General features: G+C 38.5%; 1 protein-coding gene across 1 annotated transcript; it reads right to left on the reverse strand.

Annotated features, from left to right (window-relative positions):
• Positions 1 to 377: 377 nt before the first annotated feature.
• Positions 378 to 6,449, reverse strand: LOC143592782 (uncharacterized). The gene is made up of 3 exons (XM_077072613.1): positions 4,863 to 6,449; positions 2,588 to 2,898; positions 378 to 841 (listed from the first exon to the last, which is right to left on the reverse strand). The coding sequence occupies exons 1-3, from the start codon at positions 6,434 to 6,436 to the stop codon at positions 492 to 494; spliced, it is 2,235 nt and encodes a 744-aa protein (XP_076928728.1). The 5' UTR covers positions 6,437 to 6,449; the 3' UTR covers positions 378 to 491.
• Positions 6,450 to 24,090: the final 17,641 nt, after the last annotated feature.

Below are 24,090 nucleotides of genomic sequence, written 5' to 3' on the forward strand. Positions count from 1 at the left end.
GAAATCATCATTTTTTTAATAAAATAATGCTTGATTAGCCTGTTTATGTTCGTTTAATCCATTAATGTTAGATTAACCCACTAAGGAAGAGTTTGAATGTTTGACTAACCCACCATACTCGATCTCATAATTGACTGATTACCAATGGTCATCATGAATAGTAAGCTATTACTAATCAGTTTGAATCGGTCCTTTAATAGAAAATGATCATCATTAGTAACTGACCACTATTAGTACACTGAAGCAGTCATAACCAGATAACCTAGTAAATTTACGAATTAGTTATTAAACAAACACGATTATTAAAGTATGTTTATCGCTAAAGCTTCTACTTTAAATCAGTAATAATGCTATAAAAGCCTCTAGCAACACCAAAAGATACATAAGTTTCAACCAAACTAAAGGTTCATTACATTGGTAGGTTTTGTAAGTAATAACAAATCCAAAATAACCAAAAAAAAAGTTAATTAAAATTCATTAACTAGATGTGCTTACTCACCAGGTTTCACAGGAGCATCAGCTATGTCTTGAATTTCCTTCTTGCTCTTGATTGAACACTTGCGTTTGGTATCGATATCAACTTTATCCAAATCTTCAGCAATACCCATGTACCCAAATAACACCCGTTCTGTCTCTTTCTCTGCACTCTCTTCACGGTTGCTCTTCCCTTTGCTAGAACTAATTTGGTCAAAATGTTTTCTTCCATGTCTCTTCTTTAAAAAGTGATCATGAATCTTTTCTGCGTCTTGTAATCCAGAAAATGTGCCCAAAAATTTAACTAACATTATGCTGCAGTTTGCAGGCTTCCCGAGCTTAACTTTCCCACCACTTAAACCTAAACCTGATAATTGTGTTCATTAATTGTGAAAAAATTGGGTGTTAAATGATAATCAAATTATCAGAGTGCTCGACAAATTATGGTTGTTTTTTAGAAAGTTGCATATAAAATGACCAAAACGACTACTCTTATGTCCAATATTTAAAATCACAACTACTTTTAATCAGATATAAAATATTTATTTGAAAAATATTTGTCAAACAAATTTCACACAAGACATGCTGACCAAGATCTCACACACAATTCTTTAATTGAAAAACAAAATCACAAAGGACTCATTTTTATTTATTAAACTCAATTCCCATAACTTAATAACTTGACCCATATCAAACTAAAAAATACATGGTATATAAACCTTATCAATCATTAACCTATTATGACTCAAAACTATTTAAACATGTAATTAAACCCAACCCTGTAAGCTTAATAAATAAACAAATATTCAAATTCAATCTCTTAACAACTTTTTTAACCTTATCTCTAATTTTGACCTGTTTCATTTGTAAAAGATTAGGATTATTCTTCAATCTCCCCCTTAATTCTGATGTTTTACGTATCTCACAGAACAAAACTAGAGATAACGTTAAAAGGTGGCTAGAAATAGAGTTGAATATTTGCTTGGCTTTAATTATTTGTTCAAATAGTTTTTGAGTCATAATTGGTTTAGGATCAGTCGAGTATACATACCCACTTATGTTTTAGTTTGATCCTAATCGAGTGTTTAAGAAGTCTTGTGAGTCATTGAGTTTCAACCAAAAAAAAAAGAGTCATAGAGTGTTTTACCACAAATACCAGTTTTTGTGATTCTACTCATCAATCAAGCATATGCGTGCATGTTAGTGTGATAAGGGCCAAACATTATAGTTTATAACTTCAATAGCCAAAACCTTTTTAGTTGGGGTAAAAAAAAGATATAGAGAAGTAATCTCCATAGTTATTAAAAGCCCTCGCTTCTTGCGCCTAGGCTCATTTTTCAGGCGAGGCTCAATAAACGCGCTTCTAGTTCCTAGGCGAGCACTTCGGCATTGTCTATGCCAAGAACATGAGAACATAAAAGCCGAGCAAAAGAAACACAAGGGTTGCTATTGAAAGTTAGATCTAGGAGAAGTCAAAAAGCATTATATTGATACATTTTGTTATTCAAGTTATCGAGCCGGGGGTCTCACCGGAAGCAGCCTCTCTATCCCTATGGGATAGAGGTAAGGCTGTCTACATCTTACCCTCCTCAGACCCTACCATAGCATTGCTATTGGTGGGATATACTGAGTACGATGATGATGATGATTTTGTTATTCAAGTTTTGGAATCACATTTGAATCTTGACTATTTTAGAACTTTTGGACTCATTAGATGATGGACTCATTATCATCATATACTGAGTACGATGATGATGATGATGGACTCAATAGATGATATTAAATTTATATAATTGCCTTTTTTATTTGAAGAATAGTATTATTTTTCATATACATAATATGTTTTAAATGTTTTATTTAAGGGCACTTATTTTTCCTCAGGCCCTCGCTTTTTTTGCGCTTTGCACCTAGGCCCAAGGCGAGGCCTATGCGCCTTGCCTTGACTGCGCATAACGCATTTGATAACTATGGTAATCTCAAATCTTGAATAATCAAATAAACATAATCAGCCTAATGAAGCAGATACAAACCTACATAGCTAAAACTGATTATTATGACCTCAAGTCACAATAATCAGTTAACATGTTACGTATGTTGAAGAAAAATAATATACCTCGGAGATACTGTCCAAGTGCTTCTACAGATGTGGGTCCCTCGCCTTTCGAATTGCTGCTTAAAATAGAGGTGTTATGAACTATGACAAGTGGAGGCCAGATTATAAGATCTTGTCTTTGAGCTAAAGCTTCAGTGGTGGAAATGGGTTCTGGAAACCATCTAGGACTATCTGCAGGGATAACACTGTTCCAATCTAACATAACACATACTGCTTTGAGGAGTCCTAAATGTTGAGCCCTCAACCCGCTCTTGTGTGACATGAATGCATGCATTGCTAACCGTTGCGTGTCTAAAAACTCTTTTGAGAGGCTGAAATAATGTAAAGTTATTAGAAGGTTAGAGTAAGTGTACAAAAGAATGTAGCTAAATGTTAATGGCCGGTAATGTATCACATAACCGAACTAACTTTCTGAAACAACAAACTATTGCATATGCAATGGACCCCTAGTTAGATCCCTCTATATGCAAGACAAGGAGATCAAAATCTCACAACTTCAAAGTCAACAAATAAATGACGTTTCTGCTACAAGATGAATACTTTCTCTAATTCTTCAATGCGTTACTGCAATAGCTAGAGTATTCGAAGAGGTCACATCCCAAAAGAAAACTGTTTTATTGATCTTCACAGTAGGTATCCTATTAGGTTATCCGAGAGAACTAGAAAACTGAAAATGGTTTTAAAAGGCGTGAGGCGCTTAGGGTCCTGGAAGCCTAGGTAAAGGCGCAGACTCAATTACCGAGACATTTGTCATTCAAATTCAAAATATATTTATCCCAGGTAATATTTTTTTTACTTTGTTTATCAAATATCCAAAAATAAGATAATAAAATTATTATAGACATAACAAGCTAAAATATATAAATAAAACAAAACAAGCTATATGTTAAACAGGCTAGACATAATGAACACAACTGACAAACTATATGTAAAACAAAACAAGCTAAAATATATAAATAAAAACCTAACAAAAAAACCTGTTTAAATACCATAAAATCAAAAAATAAAAACTGTTATATTCAGACAAGAAAACAAAGACATTAACACACTTTTTGGGTTTAAATACCATAAAATCAAAAAATAAAAACTGTTATATTCAGACAAGAAAACAAAGACATTAACACACTTTTTGGGATCGCGTTATTCGAAATTCAAAATTTTGAAATCAGGTTCGTAAAACAAATTGGAATTGGGTTAAAATTCGGTTGATTCGAATAATGAGAAAAACAATAAACAAAAATAAAAGAACAATTAATATACATAGAAAATAATATATACACACACACAGACACACACATATATATATATATACATACATATAAAATTCGGACTCAAAGATCAGGTCGAAACGACTCGAAAATCACACATTCTAATTCAATTGAAAAAACAAATTCGATTAGTTTAATTTTCGGTTTTTTGATTTGAATAATGAACCCCCCTGCTCAAAACTCATCTTCTCCCTCTCTCTTCTCCTTTTTTATCTTTTATCCTAGTTTCTTTTTCTTCCTGAAGAAGAATTGCTCCAACAGTCCAACTATCATCCTCTAAACCCTAGCAAAGTTACTGAACAGAAAATCTGGCAACCTAAAGCGACACCCAATCCAAAGGCAACACATCAGACAAAAAGTGGCAACCTAGGCCGCTTTGTGCCCTCTGAAGCAATTTCAAGATAGCAAACCAAGATCAATAAGCTGACAAATCCATCAAGTGAAAGATAAATATGGCAATGCAACTATATTTGTCCCCTTGAATCCTTGTATAGCAAACATCTCTTGTGAGTGTTCACTTACATAGTTACATACTCCAACCCTACTGAAGAAGCAGCCAATTTGAACCAGGTGCAACATCACCCCTCTAGAGTAAATCCATATGTGCAAGGCTGTTGACTTCAGATGTAAAAACATATCAGAAGTTGACTTGGCTCAAAACAAAACATGCACATTTTTGTGTACATAACCCATGTCTAAGCATACTCTTTAGTACCAACTTAACATGTTACCGGCTCGAAATTATCCTCTTTACAGATACCTGCAAAGACCTAATAGTTGTCCAAAAGTTGACTTTGCTTCATCAACCAGAAACAAGTTGGCCAATAGAAGCACCACTTTGTTTCAAACAAAACCTCCTTTTATAAAGAAGGAAAACGAAGAAAACAATTGCATTAATAAGTTATCCTAAGCTGAAAACCATAGGGGTCCCTGAATCTTCTAGATCAAATAGTTTCAAATGATCAAGGTGCAGAAATTATCAAGAAATTGTAAAGAGAAACACAGACCTTCCACCACAAACGATGCAGAACAAGCTACCTGCCCGTCCTTGCTCCATGTATCTTCTTCTCACTACTGAATTTTCATACAACTTTTTGGTAAAAGATAAGAAATAATCATTTACCAGCTGCTTGAACTCCTTAGTATTTTCTTTTGGTTCATACTGATCAATTTCACTTGAGTAAATGTCAGCAGCATCCTTCTCATTTTCACTTCTTGGCGCATTCTTCCATCTGGGAAGAAAATTTCTTCTATTTGGATGGTATGAACTATACCCACCCCGACCACCAGATCTTGAATAACCTTTTGCATGTTCATCATCATACTTATATGATCTTTTATGATAATCATGATCATGACCATGATCAAATTCATCAGGATCATAAACAAATTCATCATCATCATAAACCTTACGTATCCTTTCAGAAATCCTTGACCTCCCAGCATCTTGATCCGTCCACTCTTCATCTCTAAAGTCTCGATCGTGTCTTCTATAAAATGTGTCAAATCTACTCATCATGTTTCTAGAAGGAATCCTATTGCCTTCATCTTCCAATGTGTATTTCCTCTTCAGATATCTACAGGATGAGTCATATGACGGAGGATCACGGCCCTCCATCTTATGTTCTCTTTCATATAAAATCCCTTGGAAGCTTCTCATTCTTTCTTCACGAGATCCTGGACTTAAACCTCTTTCATACTCATAATCCACTCTAGAACGTTCTGTTTCACGATCTTGTGTCATACCCATGTATGGCATATCATCTTCTCTTGTAACTTTCCTCCCAAGGCGAGAATGAATACTTTCAGGATCAAAATACCGTGGAAGCTCTCGTTTTTCAGCTGGCGATCTGCTTAAACCAATGTTATTTGTAGCAGTTAAAGGAATACGGTCCAATGAACGTCTACTGCTCATATTCCTGTGACCCATATCAGAAGGTTCTGCCCTATGTGTAACACGATCCAATAAACTTGGTGTAAGCATATCTCTACCATTGTAATCCACTCTCTTGTGTAAATCCATCTTTTCATAGATTTCATCCGATGGATACAAATAGTCATCTTTTTCTTGTGTTCTTGGTTGAAGACGGAAAGAATCAAGACGCCCTGTTCTTGAAGGACTAAATCTTTCCTCCCGGTATGGCGCCATGTCATCATTGACGTCAAGATCAGCGTCTCTGTGAAGGTCCAAATGCTGCCTTTGCTCATATCTCGAGTGAGATAATGGAGGGTTGTCTCTAGAGAAAGGTATGCCACCTCGATAATCTAACGGGTCAACCCTCAACTTTCTTGGAGATGTTCTTGCATAATCCTTAAAATGTGACGCACCCATTGGTTCCTCCTCAGACCTAATTCCCGTCAAACTGGAATAAGTATCCCTTGGATGAACCATACTTTTGCCATCATCCACAAAATGTTTCATAGATGCGAACTTATCAAATGAATACAAATCTCTAACATCTGGATAATGAACTCTTTCTTTCCCAATCTGACCTAACCCAACGTTTAACGATGCTGAAGCAGTTTCAGGTTTAGGTCCGGGTCCGGGTCCCATATCACCAGCCGACTTGTACAGACCCATACCTTCCGGTTTCTGACTCGGTAACTCCCGAATACCACCACTATCAAACCTCCTAACTTCAAACTTATCATCTCTTGAACCAATTCTCGACGAACCAAACTCACGCCTCGCAGGAGAAGAATAATCCACATCATCATGTTTCCTATCCACATACTCAAAAAACTCAAACCTAGCACGCCGCTCCGGACTCGTCAAATCCCTATCACTAACCCAATCATCCTTATACAACGCCCGCCCTCTTTTCCCCTCCATATAAAGCGGCAACCTCGCCCTAACACTCCTCCCACCACCATCAAAACCTCTCCTTTCTAAAGAAACACTCCTATGACCACCCGCCACCGCCCGCTCGGGGTACGCAAAGCCCTCAACTTTACGAGGACTCCAAGTCCTCTTCGAGCGAGGCGACACCGCCGAGTACCCGTCTCGACGGCGCCGATCGTAATCAAAATCCTCGTGTCTTCGAGATTGCATGTCTAAGCCTCAAAACCCCCAAATTTGATGAAACCCTAACTACTCAATCTCCACTAATTGACTAATAATTCTATGGCAATAAACCCTAAGTGTTGAATTGAGGATTAAGAAATGAAAAGACAGTGATTGAGATATAGATCTATCAAATTCAAACCTTTATGAGGTGATTCAGAGTATGCATGATTGTATGATGGTTAAATTGTTCATCCAGTAGCTGGTGTTTTGTGAACAACTAACTGACTACACCGCAGATCGTGTGGGGGTTTGTTTTACTGGTAGAGGGTTAGATGTTTGAGTAGGTGGGCTTCAGATGATGTCGAATGGGCCGGGTTCTTTTGAGTTCCGCCCGTTTGCGTTTGCGGATTGAGACGGTTGGCACGTGGAATTCAATGGGATTGGAATTTGAAACTAGTGGTGAAACTGAAAGTAGAGGTCTTAGGTTTATGTCGTACATATGACAAAAGTTAAAAGAAATTCATCGTTTTAAAGAAAGTGTTTTACCAAATTTCATTAACCAACTTTGGTGAATGAAATCTTAAACTTTAATCGGCAGCCAAAATGTAAAGAAAAAAATCTGATCAAACCCGACTTTGACAAGTATCACCCAAGCGGATTAGAAATATGAAAATCAGACGGAACCAACTTGTGATTTTGAGACGAAGATGAGGGCCGCATCTATGTAGATGGTTTGGAATTGTTTTTTTTATTGTGGATAGCAATATGCGAATCTAGGTCGATGATGGTGAAATCCAAAATTGTTTTTCTTTTTTCAAAATCAATGAAATCTAGATCTTTTTTTTTAAGCAGACGAATACATGAAGGTGAAGTCTAAAATTCATTTTTTTTTCTAAATTACAAATACAATCCACGATGATAGTAAAAAAAAACTATTATCCTTGATTTAATTTTTGGGATACACGAAGTGGTATTAAATAAACACAATCATCTTGCATAAGTGCACACATCTTATACACTTACAAACATTAAAATCAAGTAACAACCTAACATAATAAATATAAATATATCATATCCTACATGAAAATACCTTACATACATATATACGGTATATACACATACATACACACACATACACAAACCATGCATATAAACATATATACATACTAGTAGAAGAGCCCGCGCACTGCGGCGGGGAGGCAAAGGAAATTTAGTCGGTAATGATTCGGCTCGTTATGGTACTGGCATTTGCTGGTTGGTATTGTTTACCGTACGAAAAAATTCCAAATTTATTTTATTATGCTAAACACTTATATTTAATAGTCACGTATTTTTTTTAACATCGTATTTCATAAAAGCCAAAACCCAAGCCTAAAAAATAACAATCCTAAGAACTTAGTATGTTAGCATCTTACTCCACAAACCTACACATCATACTAAGTAAAACAAATTAACTAATTCAACAAATTCAGCAACAAAATTGAATGGGTTGAGCAATACATATACACATTAATCAGAAGAGAATTTATATGTAATTTAATTATTATAATATGCATCCACAAATACAGATACAAACATATATAAGAAAAAGTGTGCATATAGATCAAAATAGATGTAAGATGTTACTTTGGAGGTTTCGCGAGAGTGTCTAAGAGCCCAGCCACTCTAGCAGTTTAATAGGGAGTAGGTCACCGACAACATTCAATCGTGAAATCAATAGTCAACCATTGTCATGAAGGCGTCAACTATTACAAAAAACCAGACCCTTGTTATGTTGGTTATTTATGCTAATAATATTGGAAAATATTATACGAAATGTATCATTGCATTTAACCACAATTGAATTTTTTTTTTGGAACTATTAAACACAATTGAATTAATGCAAATGAATCATAATTTTGGGTTAAAACTTTTCAAAACTATATTTCACTATAAAAGTCAACTACTACTTTATCATTCAAACAACAAAGGTAGATAATTTTGACCATTTTTTAGTAAAACTTGTTAAACTCAAAATCTGTAATATCAAATTCGTTATTTCCAATATACCCTCTGTATACCTCGACAACTTTATACACCATTAATGCTCAAATAAGTTGTACAAACAATAAATTGAAATCTAAAGTGAACATCAACCTGAATCAATTGTCTCAATCTCTTACGCACAATAGGGGTGTTCACGGTCCGGTTTTCGCGGTTTATATCAAACCATGAACCAAAGTTCATAAATTTCACTCTGCTTTCCAACTCCAATTAACTCCAAGTTCATAAATTTTTACAAGAAAAACGACAAAACTCGTTTAAATTAGAAGTAATACTATCTGTATTAATATATTTTAGCCATCAAAGATGTGAAATGAATCGTATCCTATTGCAAACATTAATCTAGAAATTAAAACTTTGGCATTACTAAACTTGAAGTGATGGCGATTATTTGAAAACTAACAATCTGAATATAAACTGACATCTAGTGGATGGTTTACATATAGTTGATACAAACTAATTTCGTAATTAATGATTCAAATATGTCTTCACAAGTTGGTTCGAATTCATGTTTGTTACTTCTTGAAATTTGTTATGTTATCTTAACAGAACCTTAAAAATTGGTAGTATAAACTACAATTGTTTATCAATTTGCTGGTAATCTCAAAATTCACCAATCCAAAAGTCTCATGTAATTTTACCATTTTGAGATTACCAAAATATTAGATTACCTCACCTTTTCCATAACAAGAGACCAGAAGTCCATATTATGTTGTCTCCTGCTTGTTGCATGTCAAGAGGCAAAGGATCATCTTTTTTCTTCACCCAACACTGAACCAAAAAAGTGCATCAATAACTTTCAAATATTGTGCAAATATTAACGGTTTACGCCGTTCACCTGTATGGGTCTCCTCCATAATTTCTTCAAATAAAGTTAATGAAACCCCATATTCACATCTTTATGATTGATAATCTCATTTCACACAATCTCAATTTCAAGAAACTAAAAGGATAAAACTTGGACTTGCATTTAGTGGTTTAGCAAGAAGCATAAATCTATGGTTTTACAATCACAAGATTTGCTCTTGATTAAAAAAAAAACAGAAATATAAAGTTTTATCTCAAAAGCAAGCTATCATAAGTTAATTTAGCATAAATATTCTTAGTGGCAGCAACTGCAAGTGCAGTGGCCATATAATTGATATCAGAGCCCCATTTCTTGAGCTTCACTTGTCTAAAAATTGAATAGTATTATTGTTTTGGTTAAAAATTGACAAGTGCGATTTTACAATCAAATTAGTAAAATAGGACTAGGTGCTTGTAAATATTGCTTGAACATAGAGATTTGTTGTGAGGAAAAACCCTGTTATCCTTAGGATAACAAGAAAAAAACCCCGGGTGGTAAAAACTATCACCACCGATTTATTAATAATGAAGTGGTTACAAGTGGTGGAGCTTAATCGGATCGTGATTACAATGAACGAGTACTCTAAGTCTCGAGTGCTAAAAAGTGTGTGTGTTATGATCTGAGGTAAGCTCTATTTATACAAGAATAAAGCTAACAATATACCCTATATTTAAGGAAACTTTGGAATGAATCCAATTAGCCATTAATCTTGTTAGTTAACACGTTTCCTTTGCTGCCACGGTCTAATAACGGCAAGAGCGAGTCTCCGGGAGATCACATCAACGGTCTTTGACCTGGTAAACAAGGAAAGTCTGGGAACAATTTGTTAGTTATATAATATATTCAGGATACCTGTTACCTTGGAGGATACTGCATCCTGGAATTGTTCTGAGTATAGTATTTGCTGAGGATACCGAAAATCCGTGCCCTGACAATTGTCCCTAAATTTAACAGCTGTAGGTAGGGGTTACAGCTGTAAAATTTTCATATTTTGAATTTTGAATTCCTGGATGTGCGGTGCATTCTTGTTACACGTGTCCATCATCCGTGACCCTTGAGCATCTATATTTATCCAAGATAAATATTTCTAATTCATTCAACCGTCTTCATAGGTAATGTTAGGGCATGGATTTTCAGTATCCTCAGTAAACATTATTCAGAGCCGATTTGGGATGCGGTATCCTCAGAGGTAACCGGTATCCTAATTACATTATATATATAACACGATTTTTGCTTCTTTCTATGTTTACCAGGTCAAAGATTGTTATTGTGATCTCCCAAAGACTCGCACTTTCAGTTAATAAAGCGTGACAAGAAAGGAAACGTGCTGATTGAAGGGCTAACGGCTAATTGGAATAAGTCCGTAGTTTCCTTAAATATAGGAATTCTAGTTAGTTTTAATTTTATATAAATAGAGCTCAAAATGGATCATAAAACACACACTCTAGCACTCGAGAACTTACTAGTACTCGCACTCTTTGTAATCACGATCAAGTTTGAGCTCCACAATTGTAATCGCCTTTGTTATTAATAAACCGGTGGTGATAGTTTTCACCGCCCGGGGGTTTTTTGCTTGTTATCCTAAGGATAACGGGTTTTTTCCTCGCAACAAATCCTTGTGTTCAAGTACTTTTACGTTCATTTCATACAAGCACCTAGTCCCGATTACTAATTTGGTTACGAAATCATTGTTGTTAATTTTTGACCAAAACAATTTGGCGCCCACCGTGGGGCTAACGGTGCTTTAATCCATTAAATCCGTTTATTTCATTCACCTTCATTCTCTTTACAATGACCACTGGAGCAAAGATTGAACTGGTTTTTGGTTGTGAGACCATTGTAAAGAGAATGAAGGAATCAAAAAGAAACCAGGGCAGGAGGCCACTCCAATCATGCCCAGGGTCCTTGATTTTGATTCTCCAGGATCTTCTATCCTTCAGAATCCTGGATCCTTGGGGACACAATCACCAAGGATTCCATCGCAGCAGCAATTAGGATACTGGAGATCTTTTCCTTCGGTATCCTTAGAGTTACCTGGACCAAAGAGGCCAGGTTCCATCAACATGCGGCCTCGCCCAAGCGTTCCTGCTGGCATATTCTCATCAGGATCCCCTATGATATCCTCGGAAGTGCATGTTGGAGATGACATCCCTATGCAGGCACCTCCTTATCTTGGGGATACCATTAATGGAGGAATTAACCACCCAAGCTCAGGATACCAGAGACCTAACCAAGATCCTGGTAACAGTTTACTTAATTCTAATTTGTACACTAACCATGGATCTATGCAGGACAAGGGGATATCCCCCGATATAGCCAGGGAATTACAGAAGATGAAAGATATGATTTCCAGTATCCCCGGGATAATCCGTCCCATAGCTGAGGTTCCAACGGGCAGTCACAAACTTTCCAGGTTCACTTGGCCCATATGCGATGTGGAGATCCCCAGGAAATTCCAAACACCCAACATGAAACTTTATGACGGCACTACGGATCCTGAGGAGCATGTAGCTCAATACATAGAAAGGATGGAGGTCAACCCTATCCCCGCAGAAATCAAAGAAGCCTGTCTATGTAAAGGGTTTGGTTCAACACTAACAGGCCTGACCCTCAAATGGTTATTAAATATTCCTTCCAATACAATCACTTCCTTTGCTCATTTATTAACTTGTTTAATAATCAATTCTCTTGTAGTAGATCTTTTGAGAAAATGACATGTGATTTATATAGAATTATTCAGCATAACCATGAATCCCTAAGGGATTACATAATCAAATTTAGTAGGGAAGCTTTGGAAATCCCCAACCTTGATATGGCAGCTGCTGTAAAAGCCTTCAAGATGGGACTTAGGAAGGATTCTCCTTTCTACAACGACCTCGTCATGACTCCATGCAGGAATCTTGATGAAGTCAGAAACAGGACGTTGAGATACATTCGGCTGGAAGATGATAAGAAGGCTCATGGAGGTTTGGTTATCCCAAAGTACGAGTTTACCAACAGGAAATCAGACTCTCCCCAAAAGTTCTTTAGGCCAAAGCCTTATTCTAAGCAGGATAATCCCAAGATCAACGTTGTGGAAAAAGACGAAGATGACGAAGAATATCCTAAAATATCCGAATATTGCTTTAACCTAGATATTGGTGGTTTAATTTGTGCCATGCAGGATCTAGGTGACAAGGCTAGATGGCCTAAGAAAAATGAGAAGCCTGGATCAAACAAAGACAAGTCAAGGTGGTGTGTATTCCATAAAGATTTTGGCCATCGGACAGACGATTGTATAGCACTCCGGAAGGAGATAGGGTACCTTCTCAGTAAGGGACACCTAAAGGAACTATTTGGAAGAAATAAGAACAAGAGTCAGGATCCTGTCAAGATACCTGAAAGGGCACCTTCTCCACCACCCGGAGCTAAGGTGGTATCCTTTATCTCTGGAGGATCTGACATCTGCGGGACCTCGTATTCAGCAGCCAAGAAACATTCTAGAGAAACGAAGATGGACACGGAGAAAGACCTCTCCGTACTTCCACATTGACAACTCAAAGGATCATATCCTTCGATGAGGAGGATAGATGTGGCCTTGTGGAACCACGATGGTTTGGTAATCACTTTATGTATAGTTAACTGTTTTGTGCGCATGATACTCGTTGATGGAGGAAGCTCTGTAACATTATCCAGATGGAGGCATTGAAGAAAATGGATATTCCAGAAACAGAGATTATCCCGAAATCCTCAGTTCTTGTCGGATTCAGTGGCAAAACCAAGAACACCTTGGGAGAGATCAAACTTCCAATATATATTGAGGGAACTAACTCCCTACAAAAGTTTTAAGTTATTGACTCTTTATCTTGTTGTAATGTGATTTTAGGCAGGCCGTGGATCCACAGCATGAAGGCAGTACCCTCGACCTACCATCAGTGTGTGAAACTCCCAAGTCCCTAGGGAGTCATCAAAATTGAAAGTGATCAGCAAGATGCCAAGGAATGTTATGCTTCATCAATGAAGTGGACTACAAAGCCTACTCAAGCATAGCAATTACAGCAACAACCAAGAAGGTCCTGCAAGCAAGAGAGCAGGATGTAAAGGAAGTATCTTTGGATCCTCAGGATACTGAAGTCAAAGTATTGTTAGGAACAAGTATTTATGAGGATATTGAGATGAAATTGATATCCTTTCTAAAGAAAAGAGCTTCTACCTTCGCCTGGAAACATGAAGATATGACAGGTATATCTAAATCTATAATCACTCATAAACTTGGTATAGACAAATCTTTCAGGCCAGTACATCAAAAGCGACGGAAGTTTGCTCCTGAGAGAAACGCTATCATACAAGAAGAGGTGCAGAAGCTGCTCAAAACCAAGATGATAAGAGAAGTCCACTATCCTAGATGGTTGGCCAATCTAGTTGTTGTCCAGAATAAAAATGGAAAATGGAGAGTGTGTGTGGACTTCACAGACCTGAATAATGCCTGTCCAAAAGACCCATTCCCACTCCCGCACATTGACTCAATGGTGGATGCAACTGCTGGCCACGAGTTGCTAACATTTATGGACACATCCTCAGGATTTCAACAGATTCAAATGGATCCTTCAGATCAAGAAGACATGGCCTACATGACTCCCACATGTATATACTGTTATATTGCAATGCCTTTTGGACTTAAAAATGTAGGTGCAACATACCAAAGGCTCGTCAACATGATGTTCAAAGACCAACTGGGGGACATGATGGAAGTCTACATAGATGACATGGTGGCAAAGTCGAAGAAGGCTGAGGATCATCTCAAAGCCTTAGCAACAACATTTGATATCCTAGATGAATACAACATGAAACTGAATCCAGCCAAGTGTCACTTTGGGGTCTATGCAGGAAAATTCCTGGGATACATGGTCACCAAAAGAGGAATAGAAGGAAGCCTAGAGCAGATCAAGGCTATCCTGGATATCAAATCACCAAGAAATGTCAAAGATGTCCAAAGATTGACAAGAAGACTAGCTGCTCTCAACAGATTCATCTCAAGATCTTCAGAGAAGTGTAAAGACTTCTATGATATCCTAAGGAAGAATCAAAAGTTCGAATGGGAAGAAAAGCAAGAAAGGGCATTGGTATCCCTGAAGGAATACTTATCCTCAGCACCACTTCTAATGAAGCCAGCTAATGGTGAGCCTCTATCCCTGTACTTAGCCTTTTCTAGGAGTGCAATTAGTGCCGTCTTGGTCAAGGATCATGAAGGTCAACAACATCCAATATATTATGTAAGTAAAAGTCTGCTAGATGCTGAATCCAGGTATTCTTATCTTGAAAAGTTAATTTTAGCACTTATAATGGCTTCAACTAAACTAAGACACTACTTTGAAAATCATGCTATACATGTAAAAACTAACTATCCTATTAAAGCTGTTTTGAGAAAACCAGAAATGTCAGGTAGGATGGCAAAATGGGATGTGAAACTTAGCGCATACGATATTTTGTATGAGCTAAGAACAACCATCAAATCTCAGGCACTTGCCGACTTTGTGGCTGAATTTAGCTAGGATATACTTGAGGAAGTAGAAAAAGAGGTTCAACAATTGGACGTTAAGGAAAGTTGGACTTTGCATACCGATGGTGCCTCCAACATAACATGTCTAGGTATTCCGCTAAAATCGCCACAGGGGGACATAATACCTCTATCTATATCTTGTGAATTTCAGGCTACTAATAATGAGGCTGAATATGAGGCCTTAATAGCTGGTTTGCAATTAGCTAAAGATATGAAGGTCAGGGTATCTTCAAGTTTACGTTGATTCTTTATTATTAGCTAACCATTTCAATGGTTCTTATGCAGCGAATGCAAAAAACTTAGCGAAATATCTAGAAATAGTTAAGCAATTAGCTATGTGTTTCGAAACATTTGACATAGTGCAGGTACCAAGGGAAGAGAACACTGAAGCAGATGCCTTAGCAAACTTGGCATTAGCTCTCAAGATACCAGGAGATGTCAAGATACATATCGTGCATATCTTGACTCCAGCAACAAAGGAGAACCTCGAAATCTTAGAAACTTCAAATTCTAAGGATAATCCAGCATCTTGGACCAATCCCATAATACGGTATCTTCTGGATAACGAGATCCCAGAAGGAGAAAATCCCAGAGCATTCCGAATGAAGGTAACCCGGTATATTATCCTAAATAATGTATTATATAGAAAATGCTTGGAATATCAAGAAACACAAGAAGTTCTCAAAGACATACATGAAGGCGATTGTGGAAACTACACTGGGGCAGAGCCTTAGCATCCAGGATACTAAGGACATGTTACTTCTGGCCAACAATGAAGAGAGATGCAATGGATTTCTCCAAAAAGTGTGACACTTGCCAAAGACATAGCAACATATTGCATCAACCAGTTGAACCATTATATCATATCATATCCCCCTGGCCATTTATGAAATGGGGAATGGATATTGTGGGAAAGCTGCCCAAGGCTCCTGGCGGAAAGGTCTTTATGCTGGCCATGACAAATTACTTCTCCAAGTGGATTGAAGTAGAGGCATTCGTTCAAGTCAAAGAAAAGGATGTGATCTTGTTCATCAAACACAACATCCAGACAAGATTTGGTATTCTGGCAGAGATTGTTTGTGACAATGGATCACAGTTCATCGGTAGTAGAACAACCAATTTTTGTGAACGTTGGGGAATCAAGATGGTGACCTCAACTCCAGTACATCCTCAAGCTAACGGTCAAGCAGAATCCAGTAACAATATCATCATCAACAATCTAAAGAAGAAATTGGGATCCATGAAAGGAAAATGGGCAGAAGAACTACCATTTGTTCTTTGGGCTGATAGAACCACTTTGAAAAATGCAACAGGACAAACACCTTTCTCCTTGGTGTTTGGGGCCGAAGCTGTTATCCCTACAGAGATGGTGATCCCCACAACAAGAACCAGCATCCAGGATACTGAGTCCAACAAACAAAATCTTACTGAAGACCTGGATACCATCGATGAACTTAGGGATCTCGCCAGAATCAGAATGGCAGCATACCAACAAAGAATAGCCAAGTCCTACAACAAGAATATCAGGATTCGAAGGTTCCATATAGGAGATATGGTATTAAGAAAGGCATTCCAGAATACCACTAACCCAGTAGATGGAAAGCTAGCTCCAAAGTGGGAAGGTCCTTACCTGATTGATTCAGAAGCAGGAAAAGGGGCCTACAGGTTAATCACTATGGAAGGTGTTCCTATACCAAGAGCTTGGAATGCTATCCACCTCAAAACATATTTTTGTTAGTATACTTGACCGGTATGCTGGTATCCTCAGGATAAAGGTATGTTCCATAATCTATTTTTACATTTTTTGAACTTTATTATTTCTAAATCAAGTTTATTGACTTAAGCATCGGAGGGGTTTTAGCCAGGCTAACACCCACCCCTCATCAAGAGCTTAGTGTTTTGCAGTTATCCTAAGGATATGTTATCTCGAAAACAGTCAGAGGCTGATCACCTCCCAAACGAATATGATATCCCTGATATCCCTTAAGGTTTAAAGGTTTTCACCTTTCCAACGAACGCCAGGGGCGCACGAATATGATATCCCGGATATCTCAAAAGGTTTAAAGGTCTTCACCTTTCTAACGACGCCTGGAGCGCATGATGATTCGGTTATAGTTCGACAGACCAGCTGACAATCCATCTGCTGTTGGCTATATACCGAATCCTTAAGATAAATGGCATACGTGTCACACAAATTGTTTATAACATTTTCATGCTATCTAAGGTTTATAACACTTTCGTGTTATCTAAATTTTTGGCATAATCATGTCCATACGTTCGGGACCTTCCCCAGTTTTATCTCAAGTCTAGACATTTTCATGTCTCTAAAGTAAAGGCCTAGTCGCTAGTGAAAAGGCTTTATCGCCAGTTAATAGGCTTTATCGCTAGAATTATCTAACTTTGTTTTGACAGATCGCTAAATCTAAGAAGGTTACTGAGTTGTTTTTAACTGGGCAAAATCTCAAAAGCTTGATACTTAAAAAGATCAATGATTGAGGACATCGCATGTAAGCCCATTAGATTTATAAATGATCTCCACAAAGGTACTCTTTACACTTAGTTTTATCACTCGATTATACTTCAAGGTATAATCTTTTGGTTTGATTGTGATAACTCACACAAGGCATAAGGATACATTATCCTAAAAATATTTTTCTTAATAATCCTTTTGATTATATTTTCTAAAAACTTATAACCGTTGAAACATTCTATGATCATGATACATTATTCTCAAAATGTTAAAAATATATAACTCTCAAAATGTTCAAGAAGCATGTTTTTAGGATACCTTATCCTCGAAGTAACATATTTCAAAAAACTAAAACGACATTTCAACAAAAATTTACAAGTTACTAAATACAATACTTAAAGCCAAAAGATTATATCATTATTAACCATAAGTGCAGGAAATTAAAAGGCAACACCCGGGTTTCGTCTTGAAAAGCCAAGATCCCTCCACCAGAATATTGCCGTATGTTCAAAAGTCAAGATAACATGGGCTTTGTCTTGGAAAGTCAAGATCCCTCCACCCATGTATCCTATTATCCTAAGCTTACTTGTTCAAGACAGAAAAAAGTAAATTGTTCAACAGACCATTACAACCCAACATCACAAACACAAACATAAAAAATTGGGCTCAAGCCTTTTCTTTACCGTTATCATCGCCCAATTGCACCTCACCACCAACCACCTTCACCGCTCCCTTGGCCATCACATCCACTGCCTCTTCCACAACCTTTTCCACTCTGCTCGAACCAGCTTCCTCCACCGTGTCCCCATCAAGTTCAGCCAGTATCCTCTCCCAGCCAGCAACATCCCAGAAGGGGTATCCAGACTAGCATCCTTCGCCTCCTTAGCCATCTTGAGCCGGGATTGAAATACGGAGACAGCAGCAGACTTTTTAGCCCCCTCCATAGCCTCATAAACCTTCACCAAGCACTCGGCCTCCTGATGGACCAACTCCTTTGTAGGTTCCTGGACGGATCGTACACGGGATGTCTCTAACAACGCAGGTGCGGAATCCCTGCGTAGGTAGATACGAGTGTAGAGTATGTAGAGATCGAACACACAAGCAATAAACCAACCACGTTATATTGATAACAAACACGTGACCTGAGGTCACCGTTACAGACTATGACACGTAACTCGGTTACTGAAAACTGAAACGAAAACCCTAAACGAACTTTTTCAACTGTTTCGTCTGAAACAGTATATAAACACGACAACTTCGCCACAGGCGAAGTTGTCAATAACTTCGCTGATTCAACAAGTTCGCCATAGCGAACTTGTTGACAACTTCGCGCATTACAAAACAAACATAAACAAAACATAATTACATTACAGACTCGATTACAAATGCTAGACTATGAACTACTGACATACATGTACCAACAGACTCCCCTTGGCAGTAGCTTCATATCTTGATCTTCAAATCTTGAGTCTTGTAATCTTTACCTCTACGCGTGCGCCCCTTCTCTCACACATACCGACACTACCCTTTGATATTTCCTAGCTTGATCCTTCCAAGCAGGAATGTAGAAGATCTTCTTCTCGTTGAGCACTTTCAAATCATCCTTCGATAGATTAACAAGATGCATCGGGTCGTACACCCGAAGTACTTCTTGTTCATCCTCATCTTCCATTACCGCCTCAGCTGTCTCACAATCCACGTACCACCATTTTAAATCTTTTAGGACGTTCTTGGGCATAACTTTCATCGGTACTTCTTTCAAATGACGGACTGGTTTATACTTCATTACCATCCAAGGTTTGCCGTCAGCCCTCATTCCACGATCTTTGTCTTCTATCAACTTTCCTTTTTGAGGCTTTAGCAGTTCAAACTTTTTGTCTTTAATGGCTTCTTTCCAGACGATCTTCCCAATGATTCTTGCCATATCATCATTACTTCTATTGATCAGCCCCAATCTCGCTAAATCTCTCACCTCACATTCTGGTAAGGAATTCAGAGATCTCAACAATCTCTTAAAGTACTGAATGCCGTCGTACCGTTTGATCACAAATAGTTTCAGCTCTTTGTCGTACAACCAGCATATGATTCCTTTCTTTGACTCTGCATAGCCCTTTATATTATAAGTCTTTCTGAACATCGTTGGCACTGCAGGCTTCTTGGTTTTAACAAACCACTGAGCACAGCCTTCTTTCCAGTTCGGCTGCTCCTCCCATACTGTATCTTCTATCACGCTCTCATCCCCCAATTCTGATCTCTCAACAGCTGGAATCTCATGTTCCACTGAATCATCCACAATCTCACCTTCTTCTAATACATCTTCCACATTAATCTGTTCTCCAATCCTCTCAATCTCATCCATAGGCAACACGTCATCATCATCCATCAACTCATCGTCCTCCTCCTCATCCAACTCCTTCAACGCATCAATAACGTCTTCAACATCAGCGTCGTCATCCACAACTACAACATCATCACCATCTGCATTTGTAGACTCCCCCTCAGTTGTGGAAGCTCCAAGAGCCTGAGAGGTTCTTGGCAGCTCATCACCTGCACCTGAAGGTGCATTGGGATCATCGTCATGATCTTCTCGTCTTTTCGTTCTCAACTCATCGCCCCTACACGTCTTCTCCCCCTGAGATGCCAAGTAATCCTTGAAGGCATCTATTATTCGTCCATGTTCTACCAGGAGGGCAGCTTGTAGTCGATTGGATTCCACTAGGCGATCAATAGTATTTGACTGTTCAGCAACAATCCGCTCTAGCGAAAGAATCCTCTCGGTATCTGAAGTAGGCAATGGAGTTGGTGGAACATCAGCAGAAGTGACCGCAGGTGGTACACTTGGTAACCCTGCAGTAGAGGTGATTGTCGACTCCACAAACCGTGCAACTACCACCGGTGGATTAAGCGGTTGAGGTGGTAGGGACACAATTGTTGGTGCCGACGTCTCGATCGCTGAAACCTGTGCAGTAGTAGGAATAAGAGACATACCAGATAAGGCAGGTGGAGCAAAACGTACTAGTCTTGAAGATTCTCCAGCTCCCGAACCTATCCCTCTCTGTTCTCTTCTTGAGCGTCTTAGCACAATCTGTACTGCCTCCTCTTCATCCACTTCATCCTCATCCTCCCCCACAGTTCTCGGCCTCTTTCCCGTAGTCCGTTCACGAGACACCATAAGTCTTCTTGCCTCAGCAAACGTCTCGTCTAGATCAGAGTCAGCTACCGAAGTAGCTGCTCTGGTAACATCCATAAACTGAGGACCCGAGACATCCATATCAAACAAACCATGTCCACTAAAAGCAGCATCTAGATCAACGTTTTTAGCATTGGACACAGCCTGAGATATAGTAGCTGGCACAGCAGCAGAAGATACAACAGGCGCAGCTGATACAGCATGAGGTGCTGCCGCCTGATGTGGTTGCGGATCCCTGAACTCGTCCCCTCCTGCAGGAACATACTCCGGGTTAATGAGATACCCGAAAAGTGGAGTATGCCTGGGACGCCGCTCAGGGTTGCTTCGAGTGCTCGACGTTCTGCACTGAGCAAAGATACGTTTTGTTACGCACTCAACGTATCTGATAGGGCGTCTTTGCGGTACAGACGGAGCGACATGATTGATAATCATTTGTAGGAACCGAGGATACATAATAAAACGCTCGCGCGCCGTCGCCCGTCTCTGACGATCAATCTCGTAAAAGATTAGCTGACTAAACGAATATCTGCGGTTGTAAGTCAGAGCAATCATAGCCGATTGCATCGTCGCACCCATCCCATCTGTTCCTGCCTTTCTGCCGGACATGCATACTATCAACACATGCATCAAAAAGCGCCATTGATCCAGCAGAAAGCCTTTCCTCCTCTGCGAGTCCCCCAGCGGACCCGAATAACCCATCCTTAAGTAAGCTCCGTCACGGAAAGGAGCTACGAATTCCGTTGGGTCGTCTCTCGTTTCATCACCGAACTGCAGAGCCAACCGTATGTCTTCCGAGGAAAACTGTATGTCTTGACCATTGACAGTTGCTCGCATCACTGGAGGCTCAGGTCTGCAATCATAATACACCGTCTGCCAGAAATCTTGAATGTTGGGCAGAGATATGGGTAGTGTATTAGTGATCGCGTGAAAAACTCGTGATCGTTGGAGAAATGTGATAATCTCCCTATAGTCTTCAACGCCTCGTGCGTCTGGATCCAAAGTGATGTATTGGTTATGGGCTGGGAAGAATTGTCGTTGCTCATCACCATCATCACCTCCAGTACCTCCAACAGCAGCCATGTCTGCACAAAACAAATCAAGTTAGAGACCATATAATCATCTCACAAGTTCGCTGTGAACCATATGCGAAGTTGTGATGTACAGGCGAATTTAAAGTTGAGGCGAAGTTGGGAACAACTTCGCTTCATCTGTAAGTTCGTCTATAAACTTATAAAAAATTTGAAATAGGCGAAGTTGTGTTCAAGGCGAAGTTATGGATAACTTCGCCATAGGCGAAATTAAGCTTCAAGCGAAGTTGTGGATAACTTCGCTGAAGGCGAACTTAAGCTACTGGCGAAGTTGAGAATAACTTCGCGTAAACCTTAACTTCGCCTGAATCTGAAACGGCGACTGTTCAGATTCAAACAAGGTTTATCCGATGTTTCGGACCGATTTAACGATCTAACAATGAAGTCCAACATATTTCAATGGTGTTAGGACGAAAAGGTCGTCCATGAACACGTAACGTGAGGTCGGAAAACTTGGTTTCTAAGGTTCGACGACCCGAGGTCTCGAACCGGGTAAAACTATAACGAGAAAGATAGGATGTTATTGACTACACATACCACTAGTATAGTAGAAACAAGGAACACAAGATCGAAATCGAAAGTGAATAACAAGATCCGGATGTATTGGTTTTGAGAACAAGTTCGCCGGTAATTCGAAAAAAGTGATACAGTAACTGTTTACAATCCCTTATATAGGGCAGAGTTGGTTCAGGCGAAGTTACGCTTAACTTCGCCAAGGCGAAGTTAAGCACAACTTCGCCGAATTCAACAACTTCGCCCGTAATTTTCAAAATCAGCCCTTTAAGTTTGAATAATCCTGAATTTAACCTTAGAAATTACCAAAAAGAGTTAAACAAATATGATCAAGATCTAGTAACCAACAATAAAATGATATAACAACAAAAAACAAAACAAAAAAAAAAAAAATCTTAGAAAAATTTTAACGAAATAAGGGATCAAATTTCAGTCTAGTCAGGGACCACTACGTTTTAGAAAAGATCCTAACAGGAATCATACTAACGATGTGACTGTCACTTAGATCCGTGTTTGGCTGTATTATGACATAGAGACACAGGTTGTAAGCATGTAAATAACGTAAATGGTTTTCATCGTTTCTGTGATACGGATTAAGGTTCAGTTAAGCTCAAAAGTTTAAGATGGCAACATCTCAGAGATAATGATGTCTTCTATCTATTCTCAAAGCGTATTTGGCTATACCCAAGTCACCCCGAATTGACTTCGACCCATAATGTCTGATTAACTTGTATATACTCGTTGACTGCTTCCCGTTCTTTTCTTACTCCAGACATGAGAAGTCTTGATTGTTACTATGTCTCATAAGTACTAAAGATATACACACATTTTTTTTTTTTTTTTTTTTTTTTTTTTTTTTTTTTTAAAGCAATCATTCTTATTGACTTCGGAGTATTAAACTACTGCAAGTCCCGAATCTGGATCACTGTAGTGTCTTGAAATGTTTTCTTCACGGGAATCAGATCACTCAGGGGCTCGTGTATGACTGGGTAGTCGCTTTTCTGCCTATCATTCGGAAAGATATGTGTGAAGACATTCAAAACTCTTAAGGAGTTTCCACGTAAATTCGAGTAGTTTAAGTTAGTATCACATACACTTTTACGCACCATAAAAATTACCACGACATACAATGACTGTTCTAAAGCCTTTTAAGCCTAATAACTTCACTAGTTAAGCACACACGATCAGTATATATATCATTTTCCAAGGTTGGATCAATTTTCTGTTAAACACAGCATAGAACTTCATACGAAGTAACAGACTTGAAAATTAATTTCATTTCCCTTAAAAAAACTTTAAATTCAATCGCCCCAATCACGTCAAAGTCGTCAGGTAAACGGCTATCCTGAAGATCCAATGGATCAACTGGACCGACCACATACTGGTATGTGTCCTTCTTACTAAGTATGACCGACTAATTTTCAGCAACTGAAAGAACACACGTCATAGCTGCCCCGGTTACTTTCAGTCTTCCAGTTAATGGCTATCCTCATTCTCTACGTTGAAACGAGGACCAAAACATATCCTAGGATATGTCC

The sequence above is a fragment of the Bidens hawaiensis genome, unplaced genomic scaffold (genome assembly GCF_021521415.1).
Source record: "Bidens hawaiensis isolate Kalapana, Puna unplaced genomic scaffold, B.hawaiensis_p1.1 tig00041220_1, whole genome shotgun sequence".
NCBI classification, from domain to species: Eukaryota; Viridiplantae; Streptophyta; class Magnoliopsida; order Asterales; family Asteraceae; genus Bidens; species Bidens hawaiensis.

What these genes read in the sequence shown, in the direction of transcription:
- LOC143592782 (XM_077072613.1), bottom strand. Translation starts at nt 6,436, where the DNA reads ATGGGTCTGTACAAGTCGGCTGGTGATATGGGACCCGGACCCGGACCT. An exon ending in TGCATCGTTTGTGGTGGAAG is followed by an intron (nt 2,899 to 4,862) that starts GTCTGTGTTTCT and finishes ACATTATTTCAG; the next exon opens with CCTCTCAAAAGAGTTTTTAG. An exon ending in ACTTGGACAGTATCTCCGAG is followed by an intron (nt 842 to 2,587) that starts GTATATTATTTT and finishes CACAATTATCAG; the next exon opens with GTTTAGGTTTAAGTGGTGGG.